At 46.9% G+C, this 25,502-nt stretch overlaps 1 protein-coding gene across 1 annotated transcript in view; it reads right to left on the bottom strand.

Annotated features, from left to right (window-relative positions):
• LOC128749496 (kelch domain-containing protein 8B-like) overlaps positions 1 to 25,502 on the bottom strand; it is a 57,196-nt gene that overhangs the window by 6,801 nt on the left and 24,893 nt on the right. Inside the window, exons 3-4 of the mRNA XM_053849157.1 lie at positions 12,696 to 12,860; positions 10,110 to 10,334 (exon numbers count right to left, since the gene is read on the bottom strand). Coding sequence (XP_053705132.1) covers positions 10,110 to 10,334; positions 12,696 to 12,860 — 390 coding nt within the window. The remainder of the gene's footprint in view (positions 1 to 10,109; positions 10,335 to 12,695; positions 12,861 to 25,502) is intronic.

Raw genomic sequence — 25,502 nt, 5'->3', positions numbered from 1 at the left:
GAGGTGGCACACCTGCTCCGCTTAAAGCGCTGTTTACATTTCCCCCAGGATTGAAGAGATCATTCCTCCTTTCATGACAACAGCAAAGTAACACAGCCCGTGCACTTACGATCCGACTATTTTTGGCTGCACAGTTAAATGTGGCTATAGCAGCAGCACATGTGAAAACCAGCCCCAGCACGCGTGCAGCATCTCTGCCAACCTGCGCAGCGTGAAGCCTGACATGCTCCGTGCACGTCTGTGGGACTCACTAAGTTTGGCCTGACGACACAGCGTGTGTCCCAAAACCTCCTGGGGTCACTGCTATTCCATCGAGGCATATTCTGGGCAGATATTAGATAGATATTTGCGTATTGCTGAAGAAAATACTGATAAAGAATTCGCAAGAAAATGTTCCACTTCAGAAGAGTCAATTCCAGATCAGCTCTGACAGCGACAAAACAAGACTTTTGACCCATTAAAAACCAGTTTGCAGCACAAGTTGACCAACTTGTCATAGACCAATAGACAGAACTGAAACAGCTGCAATATGATGCGTATCCCCAAACTGGAGTGGTGATACGATACTGTAAGTTCAGCCATATATGGTCATAACAACCATTATTTGAAGGGTCAGGAAGAGGGACTCTCTCTGCTGGTTCACTTGGTGCAACAGTGCATGATGGCACCAGCAATAACAACAACATTTCACACCGCTTAGGAGAAAATTAAACAAACATTTCAAATCTACTTCTCTCCCCACAGAAAACAGCTCAGCGTGTTACTGGTGAAACAGCTGATCGAGCTCCATAAAAAGCCCCTCAGGAGCCTGGCTCCGCCTCTTCTGACAACAACATTTCTTCTGCTGCTAACAAAGAGTTTTTGGAGTTTCCCTGCATTTCCCCACTCTCCCAGGGATGAGATCCTGTGCTCTGAGTTTGCATCTTCAGGTGCAGCATGGAAACACTGGCGCGCTGTGCAGGAGAGCTGCAGTGCAGGAAGGGAAGTGTGCTGCTGTGGGCTCGATTCCAAAGATCGATGCACTAATCCGCCTGTCAGATGAGGATAGAGGGGACGTGAAACCTCGGAGAGCACCAGGCGGGAAGGCCAAGTGTAGAGGTCGGCACAAGGACAGAACCTTGTGGAGCAAGTTGTACCTCTGTCTGTGGAGAATATGGCCGCTTGTGGAACTATCAGACTTATCTGCTTGGTCAGGACAGTTTGACGGCCTGGAGAGGAGCCAACACACGAGCTCTAGCCTTCTGGACTCCTTCCAATGTCGTTGGATGTTTGCCCTGGTGGCGGTGGACTGTTAAAACATTGGTCTTAGTCCTCCTTTTATTTCAATCTCATCTCCGGAGCAGACTGAAGAACACTTCTCATTCAGTCCGAGCAGACAGACGGTGCATGGACTCTTTGCCATGTGAAAGACAGAAGCCACACCTCCAAGTGTGGGCACCACCTCTGGAAGAATAAGCAGCATCCAATTCATGTTTTTCACACAACTAGTATGTTGAGAATTAATTCTGCCTTTGTTGACATCAAAAGACAAACAGAAGGCCCAGGCTCAGAAGAAACAGGCTTCCAGCGGCGCACAGCTGGACGCTCTGCCACGGCGAGTCGGTTGGGAATGCAATTGTCTTCATTCCATAAAACTCAGTCTATAAAGCTGATGTCATCCAGCCTGGTGCTAGAGTGTGACTGTGTGTGTTGGTTACTGATAAAGGAATTTGGCGAGACGGAACACAAGATGCTGCAGAACTTTAAAGACGAACGGTGTTCATTGGTAGCAGTTTGAAAACAAACACAACAGGACACAGAGCAAAGGAACGGATGGGAGCAGAGCAGGCAAATTTGAATGACACCACCTGAAACTCGGCTGTGTTGTTAACACCAGACACAAAACCAGTCGGAAAAGCCTTTTGATTCCAGCAATCACTGGATGATATCTGGGCGAAAAACTCCAGTGAGGCTGACAACAGCATGATCTGGAACTGAAGTGGGAGCCTTTCGTGTCAGCCATCTTCTCCAGTTCCTATTTTACTGCCCGGATTTTCTTCCTTTGGAGACAATCTGTTACAAAAGGCTTTATTACCAGGCTCACGACGTGCAGATCAGGAGACAAGGCTCCTGATCTGCATGAGGCTCAAAATATGAAACTGGAGTTTGTGACTGGCTGCTCTGTCAAATGTGTTTCAGAACCTCCAAGAGCCGTGATGGCACTGACTTCAGAGGTCGATCTGCTGCGGGTCTCATCTGAATTTTACTCAGATTTTTGCAGTTACAATGAACTCCAGCAGATCACTGTTATTACTGATGACTGTTTGCCTTAAAGTGACTGTTTTCTTGCCTCTGGAATAAAAAGTGATGTCCAGTGAATCGAGGAGATGAAGAAGTAGCTGTAGGAGGAAGCTGTGATGCAGCTCCACTGGAGCCTAACAACAGTGGAGGGACAGGTCTACTGACTCAGAGCGCTGACCAACATCTCCAGTCGGTCACAGAGGACTCACATTGATGGGGAAGAGAAGGGGATTCCAGCCAGAGCCGCAGCCCGCAGTGAAGTGGCTCTGCTGCCAGTCCTTCTTTAGCTCCACCACCTCACATGGTCTGAGACACCAGCAAACAAGCTGGCATTGACTGAAGTGAGCTGACCACAGGTGGACTGACCTCTATGATCTAAAGACCTGAGCCCCACCCCATCAAAACTATCCAAGCCTCGTGACGGCTTCACTGACAGCAGGAGAAGAGAGCTGCAGTCAAGGTCACCTGCCATTCAACATCCAACACACTCACAGTGGCGGGTTCCACTTCAGAGGTCAACATCTGATATCCACCAAACTCTAATGTTAAAGTTGAGACTCATGGTCCAAGTCAGACCAGATATAACTCACAGTGAGCTCGGCCTGGTTATTGAATTGACGGGACAGTTTTCACCACTGTCACGAGCGACATGCCATGCGATATTAACAAACAAGTACAGAGCCAGCAGAGCTGCCAAACACGGTAGTTTTCTCCTCACAACATGTTCAGAAAAACGCTGCCCGGGCAGTTTCGGAGATTGGACTGTCACACATTCCGCTCTTTACTGTCCAATTTTTTAACCTGTGTAAATACATCATCTTCCAGACAAGTACGTCAGAACAACTTTCTGCCAAGTCACTCTGCATGTCGGATTTAAGCCCTTTCAATGTACAACATTCTCCTAAACTCAGTTTTCCCTCCACATTTGTTTCAAAAGTGCATCTTCATCCTCCTCCCTCTTCACCCACAGCGCCGCCGTCTCCACGTCCTCATTGACCCTCCACGAACTCTATTAGCTTCCGTCCTCTTGCAACACAATACCCAAGCGCACCGCCTGCCACGATACATTAAACAGAATATATGACAAGGGAATGACTCTCCTTGCACAGGCTGGTGAAAACAATACACTCCGTTTATGAGCATCCTCCACATAGGTTCCCCTCTTGGACAGCAGGGGGCAGTAAATTCACTTCATAAGACCACAGCATCTTTTCATGCCTTCATTTGTAAGGACAGCAGCATTTAATATTGTTTATTCTCAACTTAAGCTCTTACAACAGAATGCCACTACACATTTAAGATTTTTGAAAAACAGGATAGATGTGTTTATTTCACACTAAAATGTATCACAGTCAGAGCCAAAGGTTCCTGCAAGTGATACACAGACGAGGCTTCATGAAACAGTGTCCTCCTAGCCCACTAGTTGGCGCTCTCTGCTCTAAAGCCTTTGGGATTGAAGAACCATTTCCATCAAACCTTGGATCATTTTCAAAAGAGAGCGAAAAGAGAGACAGTGTGCCATGAAGCCATCACCACTTCCAGGTGTCCTGTCCCCCCACAGCAGTTCTCGGTCGTTCACCAGTTCATACCAAGTTTCTTCAAGTATTTCTCTGAGCTTATGGCTCTTTCACAGACACCAAGTGGCCTTGACAAGAGCAAGCGCTTCTTTATAATCTCCGCACACAAAACCCAGCTGCCTTCCGGCTTGAAATGGTTTTATCATCCAGTCGAATTGCATCTTCATTGAGCCATGATTCAGGGACGTCCTTGGTGACACGGTGTTTCCAGGCTGAACACGGGCCGATGGTTACGGAGGAAAAACCGACAAGGCTCTAAACACAGCGCACCGAGCGTCCAGCGCTCAGACGTGATCGACACAGCATTGTGTTCCTCTGTTTCCAGCCAGAAGTGTTCATCGCCATGGCGACCGTCCGCCGCGCTCCAGTCGTCTGAACAAGCACCACAGGAGCACTTTTGGTAATGAAGCTCATGATAAGCGGCGGCTGAAGCAAGGAGGATCATCGAGGGAGAGACAGCGAGGCAAGTGAGCCGGCCTGAATTGAGTCAGCAGGTTTAATCAATGGGGTTTCACGAACATCTCATCTTCACTCTTCGGCAGAAACTCTATACCAGAGACGGACGTGAAGAATATTCATTGATGGCTGTTTACATCAGCCCCATCTGCTGAACTGAGTTGCCTTGTTTCCCTGAACCTCCCGTCCACCTGTCTCTCTCTCTCTGTCTCACGCGTGTGACGGAACATTAGTCCATTGATGTTGGACTCATTGTTCACTCAAATAAATAAATCTTTCTTATCAAATGCGAGGGCGGCAGCATGAATACATGATCTTAAATACACGTCATCGGAATGCGGAGCCACTCGTTCTGCAGCAAGCAAAATCCCCCACAAGATTTAAAGATGAGACGGGATAGTTCAATGAAGATGTCAGTCAAATAAATGCATCCTGTTCGTGAAATAAGAGGATGATGGAAGTGAGCGGCTAAACGCTGAGCGGAAGCCTCAGCCTGCCGGTGGACCGGGGTGTTTAGAGGGAATATCTTGAAGGTGAAGTGTGGGCTCACTTCAAGATATCTGCTGGCAGAACAAAGCCCCCCAGAGAGGGGGATGCATGACTGGCACATTATCTGAGGAGCGAGGCCGGGCGGAGGATGGAGTCATTGCTGTGTGAACCCTTCAATCCAGCTTTTCATTTAGGCTTCAGGCGAGTGCTGCATGACCTCAAGATATAGAGGGGGAGACTTGAAGAGCATTTCCACCCCCCATCCTCTGGAAGAACACACCATCCAACCTTTTCAGTCTCTCTGGCCAACAGTGGGGTTGAGGCCCAACAAAACAAAACAAACAAATGTGCACTTTAAATGCACGTCACTGAACTTGAATCAGAAAACTAGTGAAGATGTGTTTTGTGAGCTGAAAAGTAAGTCATCGTTTCAGTGCAAGTGTGTCTGCTCGACACAGATGTAGCGAAAATTTGCTGACGTCGGCGTCATTTAAGCAGAGTTGGCATTTTTTTTCCCGCCAAACTCTATCACTTTCTTCCTATCTTCTAAGAGGATAGGAAACCACTCTCTTCTTTCTTTCATTTCTGTTTCTTGGTCTTCATTTTATCCATCATTTCTCACCACTTCAAACATCTCAATTGCTGCGTGTTATAAGTAGCATCTTTAGACTCACCCAGACTGAACCGTGTGTTGGAACACGGCAAACAACATTAGCATCAGGGGTAAAATTCCACACCCCCATGCAGTTTGAGGGTTTTCTCATGTGACCATCCTTCTCACGACTATCATCCGTCTCAGGAAAAAGCCCTGCGCTTGTGAGCTTCTACATCCCCGAGTTTAACAGAGGGAGAATGCCATTTGTTCTGCTTCCATCACGCACACAGCACTGCACCTCTGTCAGGTCATCAGGACTAAACCATCCCAACAGTTCACAGTTTCAGGGGTGGTAAATTGACCCCATCAAAACTATCCAAGCCTCGTGACGGCTTCACTGACAGCAGGAGTGGAGAGCAGCAGTCAAGGTCACCTGCCATTCAACATCCAACACACTCACAGAGACGGGTTCCACTTCAGAGGTCAACATCTGATATCCACCAAACTCTAATGTTAAAGTTGAGACTCATGGTCCAAGTCAGACCAGATATAACTCACAGTGAGCTCGGCCTGGAGGCAGACGTGAAAACTGCAGTCGTACTTCTGACAACAGTAAAATCATCAGCGGCAGTTCACAATAACATTCATTACAATTTGGTTTTGATACAAACGCATGTGCTCAGAACTAAAAAAGCCATCAGAGCTGCGTATTTTCGTTTTTTTTAAACAGTTGTACGGTCCTCCGAACCCACTGCCGCTGCTGTTTAGTAGGCGGAGATGAAGATAAGCCACAAAACTGGAGCCATCGGCCGCAGTAGAAGGGCGGGAAATGACGCTGTGACCGCGACTGAAGATCGATGAGATGCAGCAGATGAGATAGCTTTGTCACGTGTTAGCTTTGCAATCTAATAAAAACAAACGGCTGAGACCAAAACCTTGTCTCATTCCTCAAAGCTACTGCATGCGAGAGCCAACCGTTTTGGAGAAAGTAACAAGACGCCCACGCGCTACATTCAGAATGTACTCATTATAGAGGAGTCCAGTTCAGTCTCAGGCAACTGCTCGCTGTGGGGAAAACAAGCGACAACATTATCTCGCGCTTCAGAGCAACTCATTACTTTCCGCAGGGAAAATTAGAGACTCATTTTTCTCACAGTGACTCTCTGAACTGTCAATCAGAGGGTGCCCTGTTCTGCGCTGACCTTTCTTCAGTTTAGATCAGATACTGGAAACGCAAGTGAAAACTAATCCAGCCGCACAGGAAGAAAACCATAGCACATTTTCATGAGAGTTGAGAGGCATCACTGGCCATATAGAGACTGTTCAGAGACTCCAGCAGGCCCACACCCATTTCTGCCCCTTTTTCCTTCGTGAATACATTGGAAATTTAACACTCCCAATGAAAAACAATTTAACAGCTCCGTAGCACAGCAATGTTTAACTAACTTAATATAGTTTCAACAACTACTTCAACTCAGAATTTACAGGTATAAACAAGTTCAACATGTCGAGACAAACTGTGGCAGCAACTTCCTGTTCTGAAATCTGTGACACAATACATTACACAATAACAAGTCAAAAGTTTTCAAACAATGAAACGATAAACAGGGAAGAGGAAACCCCTCCGGCAGTGTCTGGTGTCAGGGCACGTTCATGCACCTTTTGTCACTGGTTGTCATATATAACAGAAGAGAATGAAATTGCTACAACACTTGGATTAAAATGAGTTGAAATAATGGGAGCAAGACCATTAGGAGATTTGGAAACCATTAAAGGAAATGAAATAAAAAGCAGCACAGAGTCAGCGGTGGCCAGTGCAGACCGGCACCATGAGACTCTTTATGACCAGCAGACGTGTATCCCACACCAATTGTTACTTTCCAACTGGCATTTGGGGCAGAGAACAATATAGGAATATTGTCTGTCATATGTCATATGACAGAACACCACTCAGTTTCATCCAGGTTAGAGCCAAAGGTCGGCCCAGGATCAGCTTCTGACAGAAGGGGAGGCTCTGCAGAGACCACTCACCCACCAGCTACTTGCTCATCAGCTCCCCCTTCAGTTACGGCTAATGGGCCATTACTTATCACGCCTGTTTGATGTGCGTCCAGCTGTGAGAAGCAGAGGAGCAGCAGAAATGGAAGCGGAGTCAGGAACCTCCTGGGATCCTTCTGCCAGAGCAGAGTGAGGCGGCACAGACAAGGAAAGGCGGGTCAATAGCACATGAGCCACCGCTGACTAGTACGTTCAAAAACCCATGGAATTTCCATCTACTACTGCTCCTGAATATGAAGGACAAAACGCATTCTAGCTCCCAGAAGCAGCAGTCTCTCGCCGTGGCACCTCAGCTGCAGACAGGCAGTCAGAAATAGCACCCTTGAGTTTGTCTGGAAAAAAAAAAAGGTTGTGGAGGAACACTGTGTTCAAGATGATGTGAAACAAAATGATTCTGCTCGGCTGTGAAGGACTGGAAATGCTCTCTAGTTTTTCCCTTTCTTCCCAGGCACTGAACCGCCTCAACTCGCGAAGGTTGTCACACAAAAACGGGGAGGAAGGGAATGCATTTGCTGGGCAGAAACACTTTTATATTTAATGTATAAATGGCGAGAACAAACACAAACAGCGAGTGGAAGCAGGGCTGTGATGCACTCAACATCAGACACGACATTGGCACCACGTGCTTGGAGCTCTTCTCTCCTCGGAGGCATCAAGGAGCCTCGCAGCCACAATCTGATGCTGTGGAGCAGCAGCAGCTTGCATGTCCTCTTTCTGAGAGCCAAAAAAATGTCTGGAATTTTGATCATGTTGGCAGCAAAACAGCATGTCACCTTTCATGTTTTTATGTTATTAACATGTTATTAACATTTTACCTGGAACTAAAACAGATCATACAATAGGGCAACCTCAGTAGTAGTAGTGCCCATATACGCTGATATTGCACCATCGCTTTCAAAAGTAAAGTACAAATGACAAACAATTCTGAATGATCCAAGTCTCAACACTGGCTAGTTCTGGCTTGTCACTTCAGGAGCTCAACAGAGCATCAGTCGCTCTTGGAGCAGAGCTTTCTCATCATGCGATCTGATGCCAGTAAAAACACGTTTCATGTGCGAGTACTGTGGGGGCCGGCAACACTGAGGGACAGATTTCTGGCTGAAAAGCTCACGTTGCCTCAAGGTGAGTCCCACTCCCCTCCTACCATAAGATGTCATCGCCTGAAACGACTCCAGGGTCTGTGTGGCTCCACCAGGACTTCGGTCCAAACCGCTATTAACGGCTATATATTTCTTTTCTGCTCCATTATTCATGGACAAAACTTTATGACAATCCTTAGGTCGGCAAAAATGAAAAAGTATGAGATGAATAGAGCAACAGGAGGAGTTCACACACCAGTGTGCAGAACACAAGACCAGCAGCTCCTCATGCATGGACAGTTATATGAATACATGTCTCCACCGCCCACTTACCCTGCGAGGTCAACCCCACACTGAGAAGAGACCCGGCACTTGTTTGTGCTGGGCTTGTGTGCAAGGCTTTACCCCTGGTTTCTAAAGCTAACCTGTCACGTCAGCTTTACGTTCACCAAAAGCTCCTCCCACTTTTGACTTTTAAGCCATGACCTTTGTCATGTGACCTTTGGCCTTTGTCATGTGATTACAGCTGTTGGATGTTGAATCAAATGTCTCAATTTTCCAATGACTAAAAAACATTACAAAGTTCAACAGTAGAAATGTATTCATTCATGCAGCATAAACCCAACAGAAACAATGATAATGATGAAAAAAACAGGCATGAACATGCGAGCGGGTGGGCGGGAGCATGTACCAAGTAGGAACAATTCAAACTGGTGGGCTGATCACCATGGAAACTGATGAGTCCACATCACCAAAGGAAATAATGATTTTGGATATTAAAAACATAATTGGATTCATTCCTTAAAGTGAGCTCAATTCATAGATGGGTTTTGTTTGCATGGCTGCAGGAGAGAACTCCTGGGTCTTTGTTACTGCTGAGGTGTGTTGGGACGCTCGTCCTCACCTCCAGTACACGTCAAAAACATCTGATAAATGACAAACATCTCATGTAGTCAAACACAATGCAACAGCTATTTCATTGTCACTCACTTCCTCCTCTTCAATGCAGCTCACACCATCACCATAAACAACATCTTTATGACCATGAACAGCAACTGACCACCTGCCGAGCATTCGGGAGGCAGTAACCAATCTGTTGTCCTCACACTACGTACTTCTATTATTTATTCATTTATTACACCGCTTCCTGAATATTTTATCACAGTGAATATGAGCTTGGTTAAATATTGAAGAGCCAATCCTTGGGTTTCACCCATTATTCTTCAGCTCCCTAAAATTCACAATAGTCACGTGGCGCTGAAGTCAGGAATCCACAACTGCTGCCTTTGGATGACAAGAGGGAAGATGCACAAAACAGTAGGTTTGCATCACCAATATATGACTGTTAAGTCAGAGCAGCTCTGTAGTCACTCCAGCGATGGTCATGATCAACTCACATCCATCCTCTCTGCTCTCTTATCCCATGATTCTATTCAGGTAAAACCCTGACACACAGAGACAAATTCACAGCAGTGACTTCCACAATGATCACTACCACCCACCCACACAGCACAGGAAACGAGAGCCTCCAGGCCTTCCCACCCCGCGGGAATACCGCAGGAGCGCGGCACTTACCTTGATCCAGATCATACTCCTCCATGGTGTTGACAAAGTGAGGCCGGGAGTAGAAGTTGTGGGGCCCCGGCTGCTGGAGGCCGCCCAGACTGAAGAGACTTCGCTCATTTGTCGCGCAGCAGGAAAAGGCCCTCCGGCTGGGGATGCAAGCGTAGCGCGTCCAGCTCTTCGTCTCCAAGTCGAAGGACTCCAGCGCTGTGACTGGCATCTTTCCCTGGCGACCACCTGGGACGAGGCGCAGAAATGATGACTCAGACATGTATATGACTGACTGAACAGCATGCCTCGCCCACTTCTCCTCCTCCTGGTGGAATGCAGAAATGTCTGACCATTTTGAAGCACCAAGGTCATGTTTTGGGGTGCAGTGAACATGCTTCAAACCAGTGGAGGAAGTGAAAACACAGAAACGTACAGTAGCACTTGGAAACTGAGGACTAAAGGTGGAGGAGAAATGAGTGTGGAAGAGGGTCAAATGAAGTGGGAGGCGTGGAAATCAATAACAACAGCGAGACAGACTCAAACCGAGTGGGATGGGAAGCATTCAGAAATGTGAGAGCATGAGGGCTGAGTGGATCACTGTGGAGATGCACAGAGCCTCTGCAGCTGCTTTAAAATCAACTCTTCTTTTGTTGCATGTTAGGACCGCGCTGTACTCTTGAAGATCATCCAGGGTTGGAACCATCATCAAGTTCACTGAGACGTCGCCCACAGCGCTCTTTCCACATCACTGATCTTTTGAGGAGCTGTTTTGCACTTGCTGCATGCGCCAAAATAAATCAAAACTTGGGAGTTACAGGGCCTGGATATTGTTCTTCTCGACGCAGGGTTTAAAGGACAGCTGCATCATTAAGTCTTGGTGCTCTGATTTGTGTTTTCTCATCTCTTCGACGGCAACAAACAAGCCTCCTGTGCTTTGTTGATTCGTACATTTTCCAGTTTGTCTTGACAGCCGCTCTCCACGAGCTCTCGGGGCTGTAAACAGCAGTGGGGAATCTCAACATTTCAGGAGCCATCAATACACGCGCACCACGATCCTGGCAGAGCGATGCCTCTCAGGGAGTCAGTGCGTATCACTTGCATCAAAACTTCTCTATTGGATGTCTCAGATCACGGAGAGCAACAGAGACTCCTTGTGAGTTACATCATGCTTTATGGTGTCTGATGCGGAATTTAAATCAGTTGAAGAGAAGGAACGGATTGAATTTACGAGCCGTAATAAAGCAGTGGTGATAGCATCAGCGAAGAAATGACACACTGTGGAACCACACAATGCTGTTCTAAAAATGTGTTTCCAATCCCTCTCAGTGTAATGTGATGCGATCAGGCCTTGTCTGCCTGCCCACACTTGCCATCACAGCGTGTCTACTGCGCTAAGCAGGCATCATTGGATTTTAACTTTCTGGGCCAACAGATTTTTTTCCCCCTCCTTCATCACCAGCGTTCAATTCTAAAGAGTTGTGCTGAGCAGGGCGCTCCAAATGAAATTCCCGGAATTCGTTTTTGTCATTCTCAGCAGGAGGATACATCACCTCCAGGTGACATACATTCATCAAAACCCAAATCATTTGGTTGCTTCGAGACAGTCTTCTATTAGAAACTATGTGAGATGAATGATCTGCACTTCAGCTAAAGCTCATGAGGCCCACGTCTTCAAATAAGAGATGTCCCTCATTCAGGGACACTGACAGCGCCACCTTGCCCTGACATCACTCCACAACGGTTGCAGTGAATGCTCACTTATATATGTTGCTTAACAGCAAAACAGCACCACTGCAGCAGCAAGGGACAGAAATGTCTCCTGTTGGGATGATGATCGACAAGTAGACTGCGGTTGCAGAAGGTGAAACCCAGAGACAGACGCTTCCTTCCAATCTCCTTTCTAGATGAAGAGGCAGGGAGTTGGGAAATGAGTTTTTGCTGTCTAATTCCTCCAGTGCTGCATCGAGCCTCCCCCTCCACATATCTGTCCTTTAAAAGAAAAGAAATGAGGCGATGTTAAAAGGTTTCTGCAGTGAGAGTTGTTTGCTGCTAATGAATGTGGGGCCTCTCAGGACGTCTGCCTTCGGTTTACAAGCTTCATTTTCAAAACAGGTCAATCTGCCGTCAAGCGCCACCTTGATGTCTGGCAGGGTTTGGTTTTCATGCTCATGTCTACGATCATGTTAATAGAACATCATTCCCTGCTCTCACAAAACAAGCCTGCAACACACATCTATTCACAAGACATCACACATACTGCGGCTGTGTAGCGGCTGGTACCTTGCGATACAATACAAATACATTGTGGTATATTGCGAGGCTTTAAGTTCAGCAGTATATTGTAATATTTGTGAACAAGACCCATCATTCTAAGGGGGTAAATTCTGAGCACATTGTTATGTTGTTCAGTTCTATATTGTGGGCCGACAGAGCAGCTTGCTTAGATCAGTGAAATAACTCGGGTGTAGAGAAAGAAAAATGCCACAAATGCAGCAGCATATTGTATGGAGCGTCAAGTGCCAGTGCAATATTTTATATGTCAACAAAGCGCAGCTCCGTCACTGTGAGGAGTAGCCACGCAAACATGCTCCTCGGTGAGATCCATACCCATCAGGTAGAGTTTGTCGCCCTTGACGAAAGGTGTGGCTCCATATCGGGGCGTGGGCATGGACGTCAGCGGCTGCCACTGGTCCTTCTCGGCCTCATAGGTCCTGACCAGGGCCTGCGGTGTGGTGTCCACTCCCATTCCTCCGAGTGCGTAGACCTTTCCATCTGCACACACAGGACAAGACCACTTCAACTTCAGCCACACCCTAAAGTACGACAGGATTAGGATCTAAAACAAGCTGTGGCGTCTTGTGGGTGCTTCACTTCAACCCAAACAGAAGGTTCTCTAAGACAAAAAGTAGCCTCCACCACAAGACATTTGAAGGTGCACATTGTGTTAACCAGTCGAGAGGCAGGATTCAGGGTCAATAAGACGACTGTGACAGAAACAGAGTTATTCAATGTGAGCAGGAGAGAGGAATAGAACTATCCTGAAACAATAACCAACTCCAGCTTTGTGGAGAAGTGATATGTTGGGATGAGGGACACAAACAAACAAACTTCAGAAACTCCCAAGGACCATTCACTCCGTCAGTCTCATTCCAACATGCACATGAGAGAGAGAGAGAGGATGCTTCTCATGTGAGGCGACCTGTGGGGGAGGAGGGGTGAAGCAGGGGGGTTGGAAAAGAAGGGCATGAATGAGTGAGACTTCAGCTTCAGCAGTTAATGTGTGTGCTGAAATGCCACGGAAAAACAGAAAGCAATGGAGGATGTGCGGATGAGACGGCGGCGGGGGGGGATTCTCAGTCAGCCAGACAGACGACACCTCCGCTTTGCTGTCGAATCAACTGTGAAGAATAAAGCAATAATAAATCTGTCACTCAGAAGCAGGATCAACACAAGAGCCACCGCTGCACTTATTAGCAGATATGAGTGTGAAAATCCCATTTTTAATATTAAACAGTAGCAGGGACATGTCAGAGTCACCAGAGGCTTGAGCTGCAAAGCTCTTCGGTTCGTTTCTGAGGTTGATGTGAGGAGCCGGGTCACGGTTGGAGGCACCGCTGGCCTGTTTTTAGGTCTTACTTTTCCCACTCATTCTGATGAGTGCAGCAAGAGGAGCTACTGAGAAGGTCTCTCTAACTGACACATGTGTAAGACTCAAAAGACAATAGCTATTGAGTGAGAACATGCCTCGCAGAGACATACGGAGAGTGATGCAGTCTTCGGCTAATTCCTCACCTCCAACAATCCAGGAACATCGTATTAGGTCTGGCTCTCTTAAGGGTCACCGAAGTCAAGAAACTTTGTGGATGATGTTTGACCATTTCAGACTGCATATTTATGCCCAGTTCCACAGCCTTGACTCTTAAGTCTAGCATGAGGCTCCACTGAATGAAGAGAAAGAACCTTCTTCTCTCGATTCTGCTCCCGTCCACTGCATTCATCCATATGTTCTCACAAAACACCAGTGAGAGGGACAAGAAAGAGACAACTTGATGATGCAAGTATCTCACAAGACAACGGTGCACGTCCACGTGGACATTGGTTTGATATGAGTGAGTACATTTCTGGGAAAATGAGCCTCACAGGCAATTGAGGACGTCCACAACTCGCATTCACCAAGAGCTGCTGTGCCAAAACAAGTCAATAAACACATAAAAAATGTGCAAAGATTCTCGTTCATGTTGATGTATTACCTTTGCATAAGGAAGGTGGACCCTGATCCAAGGGGTCAGACCAAAGCAGTGGCAACACTGAAGCCTAAAATCACCGCTCAAGCACAGAAATGAAGGGCCATTTCTTATTTCAGTCCCCATTCAGGGCCACAGAAACAACCAGAAATGGCTGAGCGCAAATGGGTCGCATGACGTGTTGTACACAGCTTGTCAAAATAAATAAATAAGAAGTCACACGGCCGGCGCTTCTGCAGCTACAGTCCATGAAGTGTCCAAATAGCTGCTGATATCCTCATCAACAAAATGGCTGCTGAAGCAGCACTGTAAGGATTTGACAGCTATTTAATCACAAGTGCTCCTGCAGCGGCTCCACTGAAAGATCGGAGAACTCCCACAGTGAAACCGAAAGGTCACCTCGCTCTTCCACATAAAGATTAACCAGTCGCTGATCAATGGAGCCCCCTGCCTGGCTGAGGCCGCGCGACTTTAGAAGTAGCTGTCACTAAAGTGTCCACGCCTCTTCTCTATCGAACTGCATTGCCACTTTGTTCCTTCCCTTCAGGCCCCTTCCAGTATTGAAAAAGGGTTGATCCGCGACACAGTGACAGACGCTCACACAGAGGGGTCGGTCCTGACATCACATTGTGTCTTTGGCGAGCAAAGGGTCAATCGATGAGCTCCAGCTCACAGAACACCTGGAGAAAAACACACGCTCCAAGTGGATTTATCGGCTCAAGGGAAAGTGGTCAAATGTGGCCTTAAATAAAAGAAGAGGCTGGAGACAGGAGGCAGGCGGAAGGTGAAAACAGATGCTTTTGAGCAGTGTTCGTGGAGAAAGCACAGACCTGCCGCTGCAGCAGAAGCGGCCACTCAATTTGTGGAAGTGTCACGGTTCTGTACACAGGCGACGGCAAACATTCACTTGGAAAAACCTCGATTAAACTGATGCACCAAGTCTGTGGACCCTGTGAAACCTACAGTCATTTAAAAATAGTTTTTTCTCATATCAAAGAGATTCACAGACAAACAAACAGAAAATAAAAAAGGGCTATGTAATAATAATAACAACAACAATAATACAAGTATTTCACAATGTTTTGTTCAAAAAGTACATTCATTTTCATGGTCCTTTATCACAATGACAGTCACCTGAAGTGTGTCTCACAAATGAAGTGACGCACTTCCATCACGGCAAACGCTGGAGCTGATACAACATTTACGAGGAAATTAATCCGGAACATTTCAGTATTAAATATTCAGCTCATTATCTTTACATCACTGCTGTGTGCGTGTGCCAGTATAAATTACACTTATGAAGGGGGGGGAAGTTGGGTTGACCATAAAAATGGTCAAATAAATAAGCAAAAATTTAAAAAGTCAAAAGTAAATGTACATATATAAATACATACACTTGGCCTCAAAATGAGTCATATCCCATGCATAAAGCTGTGTAGTTTAGATTCTTCATTTAGTCATTTAGTCAAGTCATTTTTGGTTTTCTGTGGTTTTATCAAGATGCTCCCATGGCATAAACAGTTTTTTGTTGACCAATGAAAGGTTGTCTGTCTGAGATCTGACCTCTAGCAAAGGCCAGTCCAGCATCCAGGTGTTTCTCCTTTAGCAGCGGTGTTTTCCTTGGCCTCACAAGACAATGTGAGATGATAAAAACATCATGTTCTGTTGCAACTTCACCTGAATAAAACAGAGGGGTGAAGAGCTTCATGGCGGAAGAAGCTTGACACAACACACCTCCATTGCACCTGAGCCCCGCCTGCACCCATCCTCCTGCTGATGTTTTTGAAAGCACAAACAACCGTAGGTCATTGACCTCTCTGTACGGGTCAAATGAATTCTGGGTAAAATCCAACAGGGAACGTTGAGCGCTGCTTCCGGACCTTCAGTTTTCTTCACTGCTGTCATGATTTTCCTTCCACTTTGCTCACACGACTGCAGCCGTTACTTTGGCATGCAGACGTGTCAGAGTCTCCGTGAGATGAAAGATGAATACAGCGCTGAAGAAGCAGCAGCAGAAACACTTTTCATCTGAGGCAGGGTTTTTGTGCCTGTTCCTCTCACAAAGGAGAGAGTAGGACAAGCACAAGAGGAAAACAGAGAACTCATTAGACGTCTCTTAATAAAATCTAAGGCATCTTATTGATATTGGCAGCCACCCCCCGCCCCCCACGGGTGAGGAAATTGAAAGTCAGGGCAGATTTATCGACTGGAACATAATTTCGCCTGCTGCCATTTGACTTTCCGTTTTATCGCAGGAGTTGAAGCCGTGAAGGAGCAAATTAATGGCAAGGTTTTAGTGTCGGTCAAGTTCTAACCAGCAGCTCCAACACAACACAACACAAAGCCTCAGAACAACAGGCTTCAAAAACAGCTTTTGTTTTTCAATCTCTTTCAATCGGAGAGTCTGCTCAAAACAAGTCATTACCGAATCAACACGGCGATGACAGCAACACCTGTCGCGGTGGGAGGAAGCTGGACTGGCGCTGCGAACACCTGGGGCTCAGCTGTGCGTCCCACACAGACTCAAATGAAGGGCACATGTTGGTTGCGTAAGCTGCCTGAGAGCTTCGAGCTGGCAGATGGACGTGACGATAAGACGGAGAGACGGGTCTGCTTTGGTCACATGACTGAAAGCTGGAGTGGCAGCCCTTGTCACGGCACGTTCTCACAGCAGTTGACACCTTCACTCCTGCAGCTGTTTGACAAAGCCGAAGCTCGGGTTGGCTGCGACCTCGGCCTCACTGCTCAGTGTTCCACGGACACTTCCTGCTCTGATCTGAAAGCAACGTCAACACCATCTGAGGTTGGGGATGAAACTTGTGGCATTGTTTTACAGCAGTGATGTACAGCTCTTGTGCCTCAGACCACAGTGGACTGTGTCACAGTCGGGTTGAGTTGCACTAACACTCACTACACTCCGTCCTCAGTATAGCTATTAGTTATATATAGTTATTGGGTAATTTTACTTTAAAACCCCAAATATTTACAGTATTCATATTTAAAGTTTCTTACCGCATTGACAGCTGTTCACACAATTTAAAGTAAAGCAGTGAAAATACAGATATTTTCCCTCATGACTATCACTCTGAACAACTTACAGTATTGCTCAACGCAATGATCATTTTTGCGATGCCATGTAGCCCGAGCATGCAGTCTGTTGTCAGCGGTCCTCTGAGTCCTCACTCACTAGTTTGTGTCAAGATTCGTGACCAGATATCGACCTGTCTGCTCCCTTATCCCTGGCAATTGAGTCTGAGTCTGGTTCCTGCGTCAGTCTGTCGTTCTACCTGTCTCCGGAGCATCATCAAGTTCCCTTCTATTTCTGGACTTGTGAGGACCTGCTTGTCAGATGACATGTGTACAAGACATTTTCCACCCAGATGACGCCCCACCTTTGCCCATCTTTGAGCTCAGTGTCAGCTCTTTGTTCACTCCTGCCAGTCGCTGAAATTAAATTCAAGCAAAATCATTTTAAAATAATCTTTAAAAAAAAAATCTGAAATATGCACCGTAATATTTCTCCACAAACTAAACTAGGTGAAATATTCAAATGAGTCCATCATCCATCCATAAAACATTTTGCAGGCCATTTTCCAGTCGACTGATTTGCATGTGAGAGGGGAAGGAGCGAGCGAAAGCGGGAGAGAAGACCTTTCCTCCGTTTAAATAAGCAGTGACCAGTGAAGTGTCTCTGACTCAGACTGCTGCACTCGTACATATATTACCACCGGAAGTTCAAGTGGCATCGCAGTTTTAGCAGCTGCACTGGACTGGAATTTGAGCAGTTGCGGTCCAGAATTTGGTCATGACCAAAACCTAAACACAAAAATCATCAGGAAGTATTTGACATTGTGCAGTGATGCGAATGATCCTGAGCAGCACAGTGAAAGTCGAGACGCGGTGAAGTATTGAATGCCTCTCACTGAAACAGCCCCTGCACCGAGCTTCAGTCTTCAGAGATGAAAACATCTATAGCTGACCTACAACACACCATCATGGTGAAGCGGATCAAGGCAGTGGACCATTTGCTGAGGCTGCTGGGAGCTTCCCAGAGGAGACGCATGTCACCATGCGAACACAGCAAGACATGAGCAAGAGCCTCGTGCCACTGAAGGCCGTGGGCATCCTGTCCACGCCTGTTTGTTATGATAGGCAATGTTTCTGTTTCGCATAAAAGGCTGTAAAAACACATGAAGATCAGCAGTGAAGGTTTATCAAATATTCATCGCCAAGGTAACTGCCAGTGATCAAGCTCTGACTGCCTCCTGCTTAGCGACAAGAACATTGCGTTTCTGACGACCTCATCTCCAACACGAACACCTTCAGTGGTGTGGTGCTGAGATGGCTGGCTGCCATCACAGAGTCAGCCTCTCCACTCCCTGCAGGACAGACGCACCGCTCTGTGTTCCCGGCCCTCACACTCCTCTCAGGCCTCTAGTTTCCAGTTGAGAGATTGTGAATCATTTCCGTTACTTGCTCCCAGGGAGTCATTCCCAACAACAAGTGACCTGTTGCTGTCCCACCAGGAGCAGCAGTGATTCATACAGGACACTGTTCCACAGATATTATTTCACGGTTCAGTTCCAGGGCTCCGTTTTGCTGTCCTTATAAAACACTTCCTTCCGGTGATTAAATACTTGCGTAAATACTCATGTGTTAGGTTATGGAGTGACTCTCAAGGCTCCTATGCTGAGACTTGTTCCTGTAATGGAGCAGTTGGACCAGCAGAACTCGTCACTGATCCGCGCTTCGGTTCCAGTCCCAGAGAGGATTCTGCTGACAGCAACTGTTCTTGATGCTGATTATTTTTAGTCACCTGTCAAGAACTAGAAAAGTCATATAAAACACACCCGTTCTGCACTTTCCTACATCCAAGAATAGTCACCCTCTCTGTCAAAACCTGCCTCTCAGCTTGTAAAAGGAGTGGTGGTGTGTGTGCGAGGAGTCAAGGTTCCATCACTTCTGAGAGTAACTTTTTAAATGAAACATAAAGAAGTTTGGCCTCAGCTCATTCTCAGTCGGGGGCTCGATGGGGTGCACTTCCTCACAGTGCAGACGGAGTCGAAGTAAAAACCAGGAGCCCATGTTAAGAGTGGCCCTAATACAGTAGCTATAGAGAAGCAAGTCACAATTCAGCAGCCCACTGATTCACATGTTGCATACCTGGCAGTACTTCTGACTACAGCTCAGACAACCCAGCCATGTTTTCAGAGGAGATGAGCAGTGAGCCAGGAGCCAAGTCGTGAGGTGACACAGGTCTATAGGACGTTATAGCCGCAGGCATGACGGCACTTCAGAAGCCTTCAGTCCTGACCTGCAGTGGCTCTCCATCTGCCATAGCTTATCGTGGCTTTTCATGCCGCTCTCACCTTGGTCCTCTCCTGCCTCCTTCCATGATGGATCAACAGAGGGTGTCACATTTGTTGTCTCAGTTTTGACATGGAGAAACGCATCGAAATTACTCTGTGTATTCCAAACTCACCGAGGGCATCACAAAAGCTCCGACGCTGAGCAAGCCGTGGCCCCCGATCCTCGCCTCTGCTTGGATCATGTGTCAACAGTCTCTCCACCGGCAACATGTCCACATCTCTGCAGGGCCTCTGAGGACCAGGGGGAGCTGAATGAAGCAGCGTTGTCCATGTCAGTCACCACGAGACAGGCCTTGATATGAGGCAACGGCCGAGTGGGAGCGAGTCCAAAGACAACAATAACAGCAGAAAAGCCTCACCCTGAAAAAGGCTGGCAAGTGGTAGATGCTCCATCAGTGAGCGTCACACTTTTACTGGCATCAAACCACCATGTGATAAAAACAGACGGCTTTCTCCAAAACAGAAAGAGCAGTCAGGCGGTAAACCAGCAGTGGCAGTTGCCCCGCGCACCTGAGTTTCCTCATGCTGAGCAAAGACAATATTCCTCCTTTCCCGCTGGCAGCTTGTTGCTGTATGCATGGCTGCACCAGCAAATGTGTTCCGTCGCTCTTTGGCTCTTTCTTTGCTTCATTACTCAGAACAAAAGAAAATGACACATTTGTTGGCTCTACAAACATTTCCACTCCCCATGTTGCACTGGCTGGACTGGATGGAGGAAGCTCTACTGAGGTAACAATGAGGAAATCACTGCTGCCACAGTCATACTGGTGCCGCCTGCTCGTGCAGAAACCATGTGAAAATTCTTCACTTTTGCATTAGTCCATCCATCCATTCTCAACTACTCTCAACACGGAGAAGCAGCAGCTCTACTCCGAGTCTCTCCCGAGTGACAGAACTCCTCACCTTATCTCTAAGGGAGCCACCTACTGAGCCCTTTGTGAAGCTACGCCAGACAAGTCCACGCAAACAAGTGATGGGCTGAAGAGGCTTCATGAAACAGTGTCTCCATTTTCAGTGCTCAACAAGGGGGCGCCCTTGGTTTAAACATGATGCAAGGTTTCATTGAATTGGTTGTGTTTAGAGCAGAGCGCGCCAGATGAAGATGACTGTTTCATGAAGCCTCATCCACTACTGCAAACTACCCCCAGACGTCCAGAGCCAGAATCATCCGAGGATTGTCGATTTATCTGGCTGCTATTTTTTCCACTGTGGGTTATTTTCATGAGTCTGATCTGTGCTCCGTCATCCCCAAATAAGAGAAGCACCAAGACGTCTTGTTTCATGCTGAATCATGCAATTCAAACAGCAGCTCATACGTCATTCTCTGAGAGAGGAAAGGTTTTATCGATACTCGTCTGCCTGCACCTCCATCCCATGCTGGCCCCACTTCTATATTTAATGATGTGATGCCACACTGAGCCTGGATCAGCCACGCACGCAGCCACCAGGCAGCCGCAGCCTCACCACCAGCAGAATGCCACTGTTTTGGTCCCAGTCAGGAGGAATGTGCAACCACCATCCCTTATGGAGACAACATTAAAGATAGTTCATCCCCCAGCACACATCAACACAGTTAACAATCACTAGTTAAAATACATGGCTCTCAGGAGACACCACTGAGTTGCTTTCATTATTTCTGTGCGCGGCCTCTCACTCCATCTCCTTCCTGCAAACATGCTGTCTCATTAAGGTCCATTCCTCTGCAGTGGGAGGAGTGGAGATTCATTATATAACCCCAGCTGGACAAGAGGGACGGCAGGCAACAACAGAAAAAAAAAAAAAAAACCTGCTTTTGGAGAGGGAGTTGTGGGTGAGGAGAGGAGCGGTATCGACAAGCGGAGGGTCACACGCCCACACACACTTTCAGGAACCACATGAATAATCATGCAATTGATTCACAAACCTGCCAACACTGCTTCACCTGGTCCATTATATCTTTTCAGTCCAAGTGGTGGAAGTGCTTAAGAAGCACATGCTTAATGAAAGAGAGAGTGTGTGTGTGTGATTTCTCTTGTTAAACAGAAACTATCGACTCACCCAGCGGGGAAACACAGAAAAAAAGTAGTTCCAGATACAATGAAAAAAACCTACCTATCTATCACAAATGTGTCATTTTCAGTTTCTGGAGCCAAGCAAAGGTGTCCAGATTTGTGAAAAGCCCCTGCACAAGCTTCGAGTCTGGACACACACAATCCCGGAGCTTTCCCCGACCTTGGTCCCAGCGGAGGGGGGGGTGTTCCTGGGCCGCCAGGGATTTGTGCCACTGACCAACCTGCCTTGAAAAACTCAAACCCCTTTGAAATGAAAGAGAATGTAGAATCGTTCAAGACCTCCACTGCAAGGCTTAGATTTCTAAAAGAAAGTCATGTGTTAGTGGTTGTAAACTGTTACATTCTTAAGCCGAAAAAAACAAAGGAACAATGGGACGACATTCCATGACAGCGAGTCAATAGTTTGTGTTTGTTTGAAGGTTTCCCTGCAGAACCGATCTAATCTGGGAAGCTCAATAATCTTCTCTGTCAGGAGCCACAGTGTGACACAGGCTCCCCAAACAAGACAGGCCACCAGTGCTCATTACATCAGGCACCAACAGGAACCCACACACACACACAAGGTGAAACATCTCAGTCATTCATGTCATGCAAATGTGAAAAGAGCTGTCAGAGGTGTTGTTGTAGGGGAATCATCAAGTCAGTTCTGATAGCTCAGGTGTATCTTCCTTGCTCTTCTGGAAGTAGATCAAGTACGGTAACTAGGTCACATGGCCAGCACCATGAAACGATACATGAGTCCAGCAACACCAGCGGCAACAGTCAGAAGACATGAACAGTGTCTGCTTAACTCTCTCTGCACTGAAATCTGTGGAGTTGTCCAGCCAATTCAATGAAAGCTCCCATCCCATTGAAACCAAGAGCGCCACCTACTGAGCTCTGAAACTGAGGAGACTGTTTCATGAAGCCCCGCCAGCCCCTCACTACCACAAACCACGGAGAGCTCTCCTGACAGGTCACTTTAGCATGAGCAACCTCCACATCTGCTGCCTAGTAAGTGAGTGTGTGTGTGCAGGGATTTACAATGGCTGTGTTTATTACAATTACCGTGTACTTACTTACCAGCATGGAGATTTATCTCTGGCAGCTCTTAATTGTGTTTAATGTTCCAGCGTCTGTGTGTGTGTGTTTGAAGCAGAATATTGAAGCAGACCTCCGTTGGTCTGGGAGCCAGAGCATCGCTCCTGCTTATCTTTATATTCGAAGCTCCAGGGGCCATCAATACACGCCGAGGGCTTCAATGAAACGGCCATTTATTTAGCAAACTAGAATCGCCTTACACTTCAGGACCGTAGCGTACGATCCATCTGTGGATGATGAGCTTTTCCATACCGTAAAGACTTTTCTCCTCAGTTTGTTGGAATGTAATCTCAGTTCAAACTGAATAAACCACAGGCACAATTGGTCACTGAGAGAGCTAATGGAAGAGACAGCGATGAACTCTGCGAGGCATCTTGGCCACACAGACAAAGTTTCCAGTTGGTGCCAGGGAAGACCACAGCGCTGCACTCGCTTGTTTGGAGGCAGGATTTGTTTGTATCTTGGTCCGGTTCTGAACCCAGACTGCCATATCACACCACATCGTCATCACCAAAACATCCAGGATGAAGGAGAGAAGAGAATAGAACGTTCCACCGTGATGTTTAAGATCATGTGTACAGACCAGGCCTGTAACTAACTGACTAGTCACATGACTACCGTAACTCAGCAGTAACTCGTTGAAGAACTCGGCGACAATGCCAGTTTTTAGTCATGAAAATAACTCGTATTTTGGATGAATATTTTAGTGCCCCTGGTCAACAGAATGCCACAAAGCAGTGTTGGATAAAAAAAAATATTGGCAGAACTGAGCAAATTGTATCCCTGTGCACAGTATCTCTGCTGTGAGCCGATGCCAAAAGGCAATGCACTGAAGAGTATGATCAATAATGACATGTCCTGTTGTGACCTCACAATCATGGGAAAGAAAAGGGAGTACACATGCGAAAAGAAAGGATTAAATAAAGCTGAGGAGGTGGGAAAACCACAAGTGCTCCTTGGGGGTAACAACATGAGGCTAATGGCTCACGGAACAAAAACGAAAACATTGGCTGGAATGGGACAGAGCACCTCCCAGAAACCCTTCATGCATAAGCCACGGCTTAAGAACGCTGGATAATTCAAGATGATGTGGGGTAACACTGTGATCAAAGCAGCTTTTAAACTCCACAACTGTCATTTGGTGAGTGGTGTGTTTAAGAAGCTTCTCACCTCATGACATTTCTTAAACTGACCCAAGACTGGCCACCTGCAGGGCAGGACTGCTCTGCAGCAACTGACTCCCGGGACAAAAATCGAGCCATTTTGTGGCAGGAAGTGTCCAGTAAAACCAGAAAACATGCATCATAAACATCATAATGTGGTGACTGTTTCTACACATCGTAGCTGCCTCTTCACTTCACTTCAGTCATCTATTAGAAACATGAAAACGTGCAGGAAGAACTGTCAAGACACAGACTTTGATTAAAAGCGCGACTGGGCTCTTTGCTTCCTGTAACTATGGTGACGAACTCCAAGGTCCCACTTAGCAACTTGTAGGTGGAGAAGCTAATGAAAAGACCTGCTCATCTGAATACAATGTGCCACGTGAATCTGCTCCGCAGAGAGAGCAGGGGAACAGATTCACTAAAAGAGCGGTTTCTAGAATGGCCTTCATAAAGTTAGCTCCAGTGTCTCGGGAACCTTAGATAAGTTTGGTGAGCTTTAGCTCACGACGGAGTCTAAATATCTCTACATGAGTCTCAGTGGCGTCTCAGTTGCAGCAACCAGTCAGATCTGTGCACTGAAATCTCTCCCTTGAACATCACGAACTTTGTCATTGACATCACTTCGATGTTTGGGATGTACATTTGGTATAGAATGACAAGTGAGAAATCCATTCCAAGTAACTTTCCCTGGGTTTCGGAAAAAAAAAAACGGAAAAGAAAAGAGCTGACTTTCACGTTTCTGACTGCTTTCCACCCTGCGGATATTTAAAATAGGAGCCAGTCCAAAGGTGCCATGTCAGCAGGTGGGAGTGGAGCACGCAGCGAAGCACTGCCACTGTGCGTCCACTGCTTCTGCTTCTTCGCAGCCAGTCCTGACACAGTCAGGACGCCTGGCCTGGTCTGACCTGCTGCTGCTGCGGAGTCACTAGTCTTGATTTTAGGTGGAGCCATCGTCCATCACAATGTGGATGGACGACTGTCTGGAGAAAATAACAGAGGTTACAAGTCGTCTCCAAAGGCTGCGGGGTCAAGCCAGTGCTGCACTACTGCGGAGTGTTTGGGGCCCTCCACTGTATCTGATGATGATTCAGAGACTGCCGTGTTCATCACTGACTAGATGACTTTGGCTTGTGTCAGTTAGTGAGCGACCACCAGAGAGCGCGATGAGACGTCCATCATCGATGTTGTGTGACCGCAGGGCCACAGGAAGTACATTCACTCTGACCACACACTTCACAACACATGGGAGAGGCAGTCGCAAATGATTCAGCTTGGAAGCGCTGGTGGACACACACACACACACACCTACAGAGGAAGAAAAACAAAGTCGCTGCAGCCGATCTTCAGGCGTTTTGATGCTTCACAGAGAAATACAAACACTCAGCAGATGATGTTTGAATTAAAGAGCTCCCTGCTTCAACATATGCCCTGCAACTGAGTCTGCCATGAATATCCCCAGTCACTTTGCAGAGGATTATTTTCACTGCAACAATTGGCATATGAA

Source organism: Synchiropus splendidus, chromosome 18 (genome assembly GCF_027744825.2).
Source record: "Synchiropus splendidus isolate RoL2022-P1 chromosome 18, RoL_Sspl_1.0, whole genome shotgun sequence".
Lineage (NCBI taxonomy): Eukaryota > Metazoa > Chordata > Actinopteri > Syngnathiformes > Callionymidae > Synchiropus > Synchiropus splendidus.
Note: the sequence above shows the minus strand (reverse complement) of the source record. Positions and strands in the feature narration are given on the sequence as shown.